This window comes from Macrobrachium rosenbergii, chromosome 12, assembly GCF_040412425.1.
Source record: "Macrobrachium rosenbergii isolate ZJJX-2024 chromosome 12, ASM4041242v1, whole genome shotgun sequence".
Taxonomy (NCBI): domain Eukaryota; kingdom Metazoa; phylum Arthropoda; class Malacostraca; order Decapoda; family Palaemonidae; genus Macrobrachium; species Macrobrachium rosenbergii.
In genome coordinates, this window is record NC_089752.1 from 66,678,816 (window position 1) to 66,691,578 (window position 12,763).

The window sequence follows — 12,763 nt, forward strand, 5'->3', positions numbered from 1 at the left end:
AAGAGAAAAAATTTATAAGTATCAAGACCTGAAAATAGAAATAAGAAGGATATGGGATATACCAGAGGAGATTGTACCCATAATCATAGGAACACTAGGCACGATCCCAAGATCCCTGAAAAGGAATCTGGAAAAACTAGATGCCGAAGTAGCTCCAGGACTCGTGCAGAAGAGTGTGCTACTAGAAACAGCGCACATAGTGAGAAAAGTGATGGACTCCTATGGAGGCAGGATGCAACCTGGAACCCCACACTATAAAAACCACCCAGTTGAATAGGATGACTGTGACAGACAAAAAAAAAATTATTACTATTGTTTCTATTATTATATATGAATGAATTAATGAGCACATGGGAATGATGTACAACATACATTCCAGTTGTGGATTAAACATACCTAATTAATGGGACTTTTGCACCTGTCTGGATTTGCATATCCTTTCAATGTTGTGAGGGACACTGGACAGGCACACTCTCATTTCCTCTTCAACACTCAGCAATCTAGACCTCTTCTTATTAGTTTTGAAGTTTGTAAGTGTTGAGAATACTAGTTCACACAGATATGAGGTCGAACACTGCAGCAATATTTTCTGGGTTTTAGGTATGTGAGGGTGTTCCTTTTCAATTTTTATCCAAAAGCTTTCTAGTAACATATCCAAGTACTCTAGTTTTAGTGTGGGGTCATTACGAATGTTAATTAGTTCCTCTTCTTCAAGGATACTAAGTTGTGTCTTGCTTGAGGGATCATGGATGAAAGGATTTCTTACCCAATCATATTGATTAGCAGATATATTAGGGAAATATTTTTCAATGTTCCCCTCTAGAATTTCAAGGTGCTCCTTGATGAGTGGAATGATGTCTGTATATTTAGCTTCAGCAGTCTTTTGAAACATAACGGCATTGCCATCATTCACACTATCTTTCCAAAGCCTTATTTTTTTCCAGCAAGCCTCTTATTTTGTCAGATGATGTTAACATATTCTCATTTTTCCCTTGCATACTGGTACTGCATTAACCTTGTTTAGATGTTCAAATATATCTGCCAGGTAGCATAACTTTGCACTCCAAATTTCATCGGCCAGTAGTTCACAAAATTCAGGTTTTTCCAGAAGATTAAAGAAAACTAGCATTTCCTACCTAAGTTCATGTACTCTCGACAACACTTTGCCTCTTGATAGCCACCTGACCTCTGTACGGAGGAGAAGGCCATCGTGGGCAGATCCCATTTCTTCACAGAGAATGGAAAACAGTCTTGTCTGCTTTGGTCTGCTCTTTATGAAGTTTACCATCTTTACAACACTTGCAAGCACAAGCTTTTATTCCTGTCCAAGTGTTGCAATAAGATTTTCATGATGTAAGAAACAATGTGTTGTAATTAGGTGTGGGTTTTCCTTCTGTGCTGATGACATGAAACCTTTTACTGATCCTACCATAGATGGACAACCACCTGTGCAAATTCCCCCAGATAATTTCCACATCAGTCCCATTTCTTTCAAATATTTTGCTACTGAAGAGAATATGTCCTCTCCTGAAGTTTGCACAAGTTCTTTGCAGCACAAAAATTGTTCAATTATTTTATTATCAGCAATATTCCTGATGAACACTAGTAATTGGGATTTACCTCCAATATCAGTTGACTCGTCTGCTTGCAGAGCATACATTTCATCTTTCATAAGCTCACTGACAGTCTTTTGAATGTCAGACGACATATCCTTGATTCATCTACCAATAGTGTCATCCGAGAGAGGTATTTTTTACTTATTTTTCAGCCTCATCATCAAACAAGGTTTTCACTACAGCACAAGTTGGAAGAAAATATGAGTTCGCAATTGAATGAGGTTTCATATGTTTTGCCGTCTGCTCTGCCACTAAATAACTTGCTTTCTGTGTCATATGCCTATCCGTGAAATTTTCTCAGCACACTTGGGGGATAGTTGCGGCACAGAAGGGCGCCATGGTGCAGTGGTTGAGAATTACTGATCTAGAGTGTCGGATGAATGTGCTTTGTAATGGCAGTGCCTCTCTACTAATACTTATGAAGTTACCTCTACGGCTCGGGTCACCACTGAAGAAAAATCTAACTAGGTCAACCCCACCTACTCACCATCTCCTTGGGGGGCCCGTTGATGATGAACGATCCTGTTGGCAGAACCTACCCTTGGGGATTCACTGCCATTATACTACCTGCTGGCTTGCTACCACTGGGTTCAGGGTGAAAGTATCCAGGGACTTGTGAGGCAAGTCCTGGAGATAGAAAGCCATAAATGTTGACTGCTTCTTCCACGTTCCTACTTTCAGGACCTGCTGGATGGAATGGTCCCTCTTGTTTGCCACTGAGGGGCCTGTACCTCTTATATCATGGGTTTTGATTCCTGATGGGTGATGAATATCATCTTGTACTGTGGAATATGCTCTGACTGTGACTTCCCTCTGCCGGAGGGAGATGGTGTTGGAAACCTCCCTCTTCTCCTCCCCCACTCCCCTGGTACTTATGAAGAGCCTCCTACAGGATAGTCTGTGTGGGGCCATCTGCTTCAGGTATTGTCTTAAAGTTCTGAGTGGGCATAGAACTCTTATGAAATTCTTTAATGAGGGCATGGAGAAACGTTTAAATTTCAGGTCTGGGACTGCAGGGTTCTGGGTCTTGGCCACAGAGTCTGGGATGTGTTCCAGCAAGATGGAGGACTTCCCCACTACATGCAAGACATACAACTGGGCATGAAGTTTCTCCACCCTTTTGGCTGATGCCAGGGTGAGGAGGAAGATAATCTTCAACGTCAGGTCTCTATCTGACGCCTTCTTGAGAGGTTTGAATGGGGCCGTCCTCTGGAAGGAAAGAACCTTGGTTACATCCCACTCAGAGGACCTTAACTCTCTTAGGGGGCATCTCTTCTTGTAGTACTTGATGATGGTGGTCAATTCCCAGGCATTCAAGAGGTCCATCCCCATAGGTCTGAAAACGGGCTAGGGCAGCTCTGTAGTCTTCACTGCTGTATGCCCAATCACGACCCGCCACTTGTTTTGCCATTTGCTGTGGTTTTGAGGAGAGAAACAGCTCTGATACCCTCATCAAGTTGGCAATCCTCTGGTTAGATGGAAATTCCCTTCCCACCATGGTGTTGATCCTCATCCCCAGGCACTTGATGGTTTACTTTTGGGAGAGCTTTGATTTGGGTAAATTTACCCCCACCCTCAGGTCCTTGCAAAGAGACAGGGCCTGGTCCCCATGGAGTTCCCAATGGCTTAGGATGCTAGGATCAGCCAGTTGTCCAGGTATCTTCGAAGTCTTATCTCCTTGGTGTGTGCCCACTCCAAGACTAGTTGAAACACTCGGGTAAAGACTTGCAGCACTGTTGCCATGCCAAAGCAAAGGGCCTTGAACTGGTAGACTACTACCTGGGAGACAAACCTCAGGAATTTCCTGGACGTCCCGTGGGTGGGGATGTGCTGCTAGGGATCCTGCAGATCCATGAATACCATATAATCCTTGCCCTTGATGGAGGCCAAGACTGACTTTGGTGTCTCCATGGAGGACATCTTCTGGTGGTAATGGTTCAGAGCAGACAAGTCTATGACTGGACTCCAATCCCCAAATGCCTGCTCCACTGGGAAAAGGCAGCTGTAGAAGCCTGGTGAGTGGTCACTCATGATCTTCACCACCTTCTTGAGCATTGTCTCCACCTCCTGCTGCAGTGCCTTCCCCTTGGACAAGATGTTCCTGTAAGAGGGGAAGGGAATCAGGGTTTTGGATAAAGGGGGTGATGTAGTCATGAAGTGCGGTTTGTATCCCCGTCTGAGGACCCGCACTGTCCACTCCTGTGTCCTGAACTGCTGCTAGGTGGTCCTCTTGTCTGCTAGGAACCTCTTTACTCGAGGCAGCGGGTTGGGGGGAGGCCGCTTACGTCTCAACTGGAATCTCCCCTCTTCTCGGTCCTGTTTCTAAGACGGCCATGAAAGGGCTGGGGCCCCAGAAGGGTTGGTTGTTGTCCAAGGACCTGCTCTGCAATGCAGCCTGATTCTGATGGTGGAATCTGTGTTGGGGAGAAGACTAACTACTGAAGGAGGAGGCCCTGTGCTGAAGGGGGAGTCTTTTTGCTTCTCCTCGAGGCAGAGGTGCGGGTTTCTTGGATGAGGCATGTGAGAAAACAGGGAGTCTTGTGAGTCTTCCATCTTGATGCCATTGGCCTGCTGAACTAAATCTGGAGGGAAGTAGAAAGGAGAATCAAGGAGGGGACAGTTTTGGAGGCTTGGCCAACTCTCCAAGGAAATCATTTTCTGCACCAGTGAAAGAGAAACCTCTCCTCTCTTCAGAATGATGTTGGCCCAAAGGTGGCCAACTTGTCTTATCATGTACAAGAGGACTCCCCCTGATGGTCCCAGGAACTTCTTGACCCCTGATCACTTTTCCGGAAGGACGACTTCCTTCAACTCTTTAATCCATGCTCCTTGACATTTGTTCAGCCAGGAGATGGATCTCAAGGTTTTTGCTAACATCAGCTCAAATGTGCCAAACTCAGTGCTGCTAAGATGGATGCTCTGCTGCTTGAACCTCTCTAATGGGGTGTTACCTGCTAACCTGCCTAACCTCCAGATGTTTGAAGCCAAAGTTCTCGGTATGGTGAAGGCATCTTCCAGGATGTAGAACTTAGCTTGTACTTAGCTTGCCTCAGGAGAGGAGGGAGTTTATCCAACCTTGCTCCTGCTAAGGAGCTCTTGGGTCCTGCCACCAAGGACTGTACTTCACACATGACCCCAGTGATCATGGGGTGCCAAGGGAGGTGCACTGACTGGTGCATCTGTGGTGGAGGGGAGTCTCATCTTCCTGTTCCTAATAGGAAAGTGGGGTTAGGTCCCCGGTTCTGCTGTAGATGGTTCAGTCAAGAGTAGAATTTGTCTGATTTGGCATACAAAATCGATGAAATCTTTCTCCTCCTCTGGGATCTCTACCTGTGAAGGAGTGTCGACTTTGTCTCTGTTGTGTGGGGGTCTCTTACTGCCTCTTCTCTGGTGTCCCTTCCAAAAGAGACACCTGAGCTGTTGGATGAAGAGAGAGGGTTGGGTTGGTTTGCTGGTGGATCCTCTACTGTTATAGGTCCTATCCTTGGTCTTGCCTGTGGGGGTGCACCTCTGGTAGGACCTGTTGTAGGGTGGGCTGCTTCAGTCTGTCACTGCCCTGTCCCGATGAGCAGCGCTTGGAGAATGCTAACCTTAACAGGGAGAAACCTTGTACTTCTTGTCACTGGCACCACTCCAATGTCTACTTGCTTGCTCCAGGACCGGGGCAGGGTAACTCCACTGGTGGGATACCTAATGGAGTTGCCTCTCTTCTGATGTTGCGGAGGTGGGGGGGGGGTAATGCTACCCAGCCAAGAGTCACCCTATCTTCTCAAGGTGCTCCGTTCCACCGTCCTGCTGCTGCTTTGGGACGAGAAGTTTCTGCTGCTATTCCTTGATGCTGATAGCCATCTCCGATGTAACAAGAAGTTAAAGAGGCATGCTGGGAACACCAACAAGGAGGCAACTGATGGGGAATGACAACGACTGGTCCTACTGGCAGAGGGTGATCTGGATTTCCCCAATCTTTGGTACTTGGAAAGAGGGGAAGAGGGACCAGTGGAATCTGCTCTCAACCTCTTGGACGGGAGGCTGTCCATATTGCTGACCTCCTTGGAAGAGGGAGACTGACCTGATGCTAGGAATGGCCCTTTGTTCTCCATGTGGCAAAAGAAGAAGATTGGAGTCTTCTGGAAATTACCCGCCACCACCTGTGGAAGAGATGTGCCACCTTTTACCCAGATATCCATGACAATCCTCAGGATATCTTCTGCCTCAGAGCCTTCCCCTGATGAAGAAACTGGGGAGGTACTAATAATACTGCTGGGGGAGTAACTCCTGGGGGAGGCCTAGACAAAGGTGGAAGCACAGGATGGCAGGCTGATGGACTAAGGGTAGGTTCTCTCGAAGAACTACCCTTCTTCTGAAGCCTTTTCTTATAGAGACCATGGGGGGGAGGGGAGCCAACTGGCCACTCTCAAACACTCTGTCCCTAACACAAGATGTATATGGAGTGCGGACCTACCGCTATTGGGGACATCAATTTACTGCAGCGCTTACAATTACCCCTACAATGACGAAATTCAAAGTTTGTAATCTCCATCGTGGCCATTGAAAACACAAGGAGGGAATGATGGACAATACGAGCTGGTATCACTCAACAAATTAGACAAAAGGTGGTCACCCACGTGGCTGTCACACAAAAAAGAATTTAACACTACACAACACTAGGGTACATGGCTAATGGAGGTGGAAATGGCACAAGAAGGGCAAGATGCTGCAGCAAAAACGAAGACAGGGCACAAACACATGACACACACACACACAAAAGCAAATCTCTACTATGTGAGATGAAGGTCAACAGAACTGCAAACCGAGATGACTTAGAACAAAACTGGTGAGTTACCCCTGGCTCAGGTCACAGGTAAGCCTATTCGTTAGGCAGTTATTTTTTGTTGTTAAGTCAGCAAACAGCCACAGCATAATTTGCGTTGAGTACTCTTTATCTATGATAGCACAGGTATGTATATTAAAACACATTTGGCATCACATCTAGATATTCAGTTTTCAAAATATATAACAATAATCACAGATATTTTCCAGTATTTATCAAAACTTCCCTAAATGACTGTCCTTTACAAGTAGGGGTAATATTTACTCGAAAACATATAATCTATCAATCGAAATTTCTCCAGGTACAGCAGTGTCAAAAAAGTGTAACCTACCGGGCTTGAAAATAATGTGTTCATGAATCACTTTTAACATATTTATTCAGCATCAAACATGCGACATGCCCCATGAATCCTTGATTTCGCTGTAAATAAGTTGCTCCATAGCCTTCATCAATTAGATTTGAATCCTCAGTACAGAAAACGTAATTATTATGCTTTACAAGAGACAGCAGGTGGAAACAAAGCTATCAAGTTGAAATAAAAGTGAGAGGAAAACAGCCATCCTGTTAAAATCTCGGGTCTAATATTTGGTACACCAAAACTGATAAGTCGAAATAAAAATGAGAGAAAAACAGTCATACTATCAAAATCCTAGGTCTAACATTCAAAATACTAGGCTTAACATTTGATACACCGAAACTGATAAGGCAAAATAAAAATGAGAGAAAAACAGTTATCAAAATCCTAGGTCTAACATTTGATACATCGAAACGGATAATTTGAAATAAAAATGAAAGACAGTCATACTGTCAAAATCCTAGGACTAGCATTTGATACATCAAAACTGATGTCTAAATCGAAAAGAGATGAAAAACAGTCATACTGTGAAAATCCTAGGTCTAACATTTGATACATCGAAACTAATGAGGAGAAATAAAAATATGAGAAAAACATTCATACTGTACTGTCAAAACACTAGGTCTAATATTTGATACATTGAAAATGATAAGGCAAAAATAAAAGAGCCATACCGTCAAAATCATAGGTCTAACATTTGCTACGCTGAAGTGTAATCTTATATATAAAAGTGAATGTTTGTATTGTATGTTTGTGCACATTAGAAATCCAAACTGCTTAACCGATCTAGACAAAATTTGGCATGTGGCCATCATTTGACCCAACTTAGATATAAGGATAGGTTTCAAATCTGTACCCCCCTTCCCTTCATAACTTATGTGGTGACCGCTTGGCCAATCTAGACAAAATTTGGCACTTGGCCATCATTTGACCCAGCTTAGATAATAGGCTAGGTTTCAAACCCATAACCCGTTCCCCTACCCTTTGTAACTTATGTGGTAACTGTTTGACTGATCTAGACAAAATTTGGCATGTGGCCAACTTGGATAATAAGGTAGGTTTCAAACCCATATCCCCCTTCCCTCTGTAACTTATGTGGTAAATAAACTCTACAGGTTTATCATACCTCCTTTCATGTACTCGATACCATAGAAATAAATTACTGAAAATGCCTTTTCTTTCCTATGATTAATAATTCTGTATCAAGGTTTGTGCTTAGGTTTAGTGGGGTGTGCGTTTAGTTTTCGTGGGGATGTTTTTAGGCTTAGGAGGGGATGTGTTTAGGCTTAGTGGGGGTTGTGCTTAGGTTTAGTAGGGGGTGTGTTTATGTTTAGTGGGGGGTAAATAGAGTCACTGCAGTAATGTCTGGGTAAAATGGACAGTCACCACAGTAATACCTGGATAAAATGGACAGTCAGTACGTGAGAGGGTGCAAAAGAGAGAGCAGGTAGACATTGACTGCTAGTTTATTAAGGGAGCAGGTCGCTTATAAAGTGGCATGCGGACGTCAGTACAAAGACATACAAGGACATACAGGTGACCTGAGGTCAATTGTTCTCAATGTGAAACAGGACAGGTAAATACAGATGTCACAAATAAAATTAACAGATTAGACACAACAATGCTCTGACACATGTACAATACAAAAGGACACAAATGAGTAAGTAATAAATGCACATTTACATACATAAAACATGGCTAGGTACCCCGACCTAAGGTCAGGAGAAAAAGGCACCGTAGAAAACGGGAGGTTCACTAAAGAAAACCCGTTGAACAGGGACTTTGCAATAGCGCCACCCCCCCAACACGTAGGTAACGTCTGATTAAAGCAAGTATCTGCTGGGGCGCTGGAGAGGGCTGCGGCTCCGCGATGTCAGCTGGGGGATGCGTTGCATGTGGGAGCGGTTGGCTGCAGCGCTGCCTGGGTCTGAACCTGTGGGAGGAGCTGACGGAGGAAGATCTCCCTCGACAGGCTTATCTCCGTGTGCCTGCCTCTGCTGTCTGTCCTGGGTAGGATAAGGTCCCGGATGACGTTCCACATCTCCAGGAAGTTCTGGTCGTGCCGGGGGTTGTTGGCGAGGTCGAGGGCGCAGGCAGCTCTCTCGGAGATTGGCAGGGAGTAGGTCTCGACGAGAAAGGCCTTCAGCTTCTGGTAGGTAGCAGGACTTGCGGCAGACACCCACGGGGTGATCTTCCTGCAGCACTTCGTCAGTCAGGCCTGCCAACCTGAACTGCCCTTCGACCCTGTAGAGCTATGATGATGATGGGTTGTGGTGTGTGAACAGCGGCAGCTTTATGGCAAGGGCGGACCTCGGTTGGTTCGTCAGGAAGGGCAGCGCGTGAGGAGCGGGTACCGACATGGAGGAGCACGCAAGCCTTGGCGTGGGGAAGGGCACGAGTGGGTTTTGTGCAAGGGAGATATCAGACTCCGCGAAGTTCGCGGTTATTTGTATGTGGGAGGGAATGTCTGCGTCCATACTCGCTTCTGCACTCTCACTCGGAGTGTGAGTTACACTCGTGTCAATACACACTTGGGGGCGTGCTGTGTGGGTCTGCTAATGACGCCCATGATCTGCCGACGAGGGTCGGTACACCCGAATGCTTTGTTAAAACACCGTAGTTAGTCTGTTAGGGGCGTGGGGTAGTTCATCGGGCCAAGACTAAGTCGCCGTTTGGGCCCATTAATGGCTCCGGGAACCACTCCAGGGTCACTACTGTTACAGGGTGCAAAAGATAGAGCAGGTAGACATTGACTGCTAGTTTCAGTACAGAGACATACAAGGACATACAGGTGACCTGAGGTCAATTGTTCTCAATGTGAAACAGGACAGGTAAATACAGATGTCACAAATAAAATTAACAGATTAGACACAACAATGCTCTGACACATGTACAATACAAAAGGACACAAATGAGTAAGTAATAAATGCACATTTACATAAATAAAACATGGCTAGGTACCCCAACCTAAGGTCAGGAGAAAAAGGCACCGTAGAAAACGGGAGGTTCACTAAAGAAAACCCATGGAGCAGGGACTTTACAAGCACAGTAATACCTGGGGGGACAGTCACCACAGTAATGTCTGGATAAAATAGACAGTCACCACAGTAATACCTGGATAAAACAGTCACCACAGTAATACCTGGATAAAAATGACAGGCAGCACAGTAATTCTTGGATAAAAGGGACAGACAGTACAATAATACCTGGATAAATGGGACAGTCACCACAGTAATACCAAGATAAAAATGACAGGCAGCACAGTAATTCTTGGATAAAAGGGACAGTCAGCTCAGTAATACCTGGATAAATGGGACAGCCACTACAGTAATACCAGGATAAATGGGACAGCCATCACAGTAATACCTTGATAAATGGGACAGCCACCACAGTAATACCTGGATAAATGGGACAGTCACCACAGTAATATCTGGATAAAATGGACAGCCACCACAGTAATACCTGGATAAAAGGGACAGTCAACACAATAATACCGGGATAAAATGGGACAGTCACCACAGTAAAGTCTGGATAAAATGGACAGTCACCATACTAATACCTGGATAAATGGGACAGTCACCACAGTAATACCTGGATACAAGGGACAGTCACCGCAGTAATGTCTGGCTTAAAGGGACAGTCAGCACAGTAATACCTGGATAAAAGGGACAGTCAGCAAAGCATTACATGGTTAAATGGGACAGTCACCACAGTAATACCTAGATAAAAGGGACAGTCAGATCTGTAATACCTGGATAAATGGGAAAGTTACCACAACAACATCTGGATAAATGGGACAGTCACCACAGTAATACCCAGATAAAAGGGACAGTCACCACAGCAACATCTGGGTAAATGGGACAGTCACCACAGTAATAACTGAATAAATGGGACAGTCAGTACAGTAAGACCTTGATAATAGGGACAGTCAACACAGTAATACTTGGATAAATGGGACAGTCAAGACAGTCATACCTGGATAAAAGGCACAGTCACCACAGTAATATCTGGATAAATGGGACCATCAGCAAAGTAATATTCGGATAAAAGGGCAGTCAGTATGGTTATTTCTGGATAAAAGGGACATCCATCACAGTAATTCCTGGATAAAAGGGACAGACAACAGTAATACCTGGATAAATGGGACAATTATGACAGTAATACCTGGATAAAAGGGGCATACCACAGCAATATTTGGATAAAAGGAACAGTCAGCACATTAATACTTGGATAAAAGGGACAGTCAGTACAGTAATACCCGGATAAACGGAACAGTTACTACAGTAATATCTGAATAAAAGGGACGGTCAGTACAGTAATACCTGGATAAATGGGAGAGAAAGTACACTAATACCTGGATAAAAGGGACAGTCACCATGGTAATACCTGGATAAATAGGACAGTCACTACAGTAATATCTGGATAAATGGGACAGCCACTACAGCAATACCTGAGTAAATGGGACAGTCAGAACAGTAATATTTGAATAAAAGGAACAGTTAGTACAGTAATTCCTGGATAATGGGGACAGTTACCACAGTGATACATGGATAAATGGGACAGTTAGAACAGTAATATTTGGATAAAAGCGACATTCAGTACAATAATTTCAGGATAAAAGAGACAGTCAGCACAAGGAGGTGCAGGAAATTTTTTTTGAGTCCTTCAGTTTTCCTGGGCAGTGCCGGGTTGGTCAGCTAGTTTGAAATAAAAAGAGAGAACAGTCATTCTATTAAAATAATAGGTCTAACATTGAATCTGCCATGTCAAAATAAAAATGAGAGAAAAACAGTCATATTTGTCAATTGCTGTCAAAGCACTAGGACTAACATTTCACTCATCAAAACTGATGTGAAAAAAAAAAGAGAGAGAAAGGGAGAGAGAGAAGAGCATTCGTACTGGTAAAGTCCTATGTCTAACATTTGATACATCAAAACTGATATGTCGAAATTAAAATGAGAGAAGAACAGTCATAATGGTAAAATCCTATGTCTTACATTTGATGCATCGAAACTGATAAGCCAAAATAAAAATGAGAGGCAAATACTCATAACTGTCAGAATGCTAGTTCTAACATTTGATACATGAAATATTTGGATAAAAGGAACAGTCAGCACATTAATACTTGGATAAAAGGGACAGTCAGTACAGTAATACCCGGATAAACTGAACAGTTACTACAGTAATATCTGAATAAAAGGGACGGTCAGAACAGTAATACTTGGATAAATGGGAGAGAAAGTACACTAATACCTGGATAAAAGGGACAGTCACCATGGTAATACCTGGATAAATAGGACAGTCACTACAGTAATATCTGGATAAATGGGACAGCCACTACAGCAATACCTGAGTAAATGGGACAGTCAGAACAGTAATATTTGGATAAAGGAACAGTTAGTACAGTAATTCCTGGATAATGGGGACAGTTACCACAGTCACAGTGATACATGGATAAATGGGACAGTTAGAACAGTAATATTTGGATAAAAGCGACATTCAGTACAATAATTTCAGGATAAAAGAGACAGTCAGCACAAGGAGGTGCAGGAAAATTTTTTTGAGTCCTTCAGTTTTCCTGGGCAGTGCCGGGTTGGTCAGCTAGTTTGAAATAAAAAGAGGGAACAGTCATTCTATTAAAATAATAGGTCTAACATTGAATCTGCCACGTCAAAATAAAAATGAGAGAAAAACAGTCATATTTGTCAATTGCTGTCAAAGCACTAGGACTAACATTTCACTCATCAAAACTGATGTAAAAAAGAGAGAGAGAGAGAGAGAGAGGGGGGGGGGGAGAGAGAGAAGAGCATTCGTACTGGTAAAGTCCTATGTCTAACATTTGATACATCAAAACTGATATGTCGAAATTAAAATGAGAGAAGAACAGTCATAATGGTAAAATCCTGTCTTACATTTGATGCATCGAAACTGATGAGCCAAAATAAAAATGATAGGCAAATA

General features: G+C 43.7%; 2 protein-coding genes across 2 annotated transcripts; both read right to left on the minus strand.

The window, feature by feature from the left end:
• Positions 1 to 400: 400 nt before the first annotated feature.
• LOC136844054 (protein FAM200A-like) lies at positions 401 to 892 on the minus strand. Its single transcript, XM_067113069.1, has one exon. The coding sequence runs from the start codon at positions 890 to 892 to the stop codon at positions 401 to 403; it is 492 nt and encodes a 163-aa protein (XP_066969170.1).
• A 423-nt stretch (positions 893 to 1,315) lies between these two features.
• On the minus strand, positions 1,316 to 1,708 carry LOC136844055 (protein FAM200C-like). Its single transcript, XM_067113070.1, has one exon. It carries the CDS (start codon positions 1,706 to 1,708, stop codon positions 1,316 to 1,318), a length of 393 nt encoding a protein of 130 aa, XP_066969171.1.
• Positions 1,709 to 12,763: the final 11,055 nt, after the last annotated feature.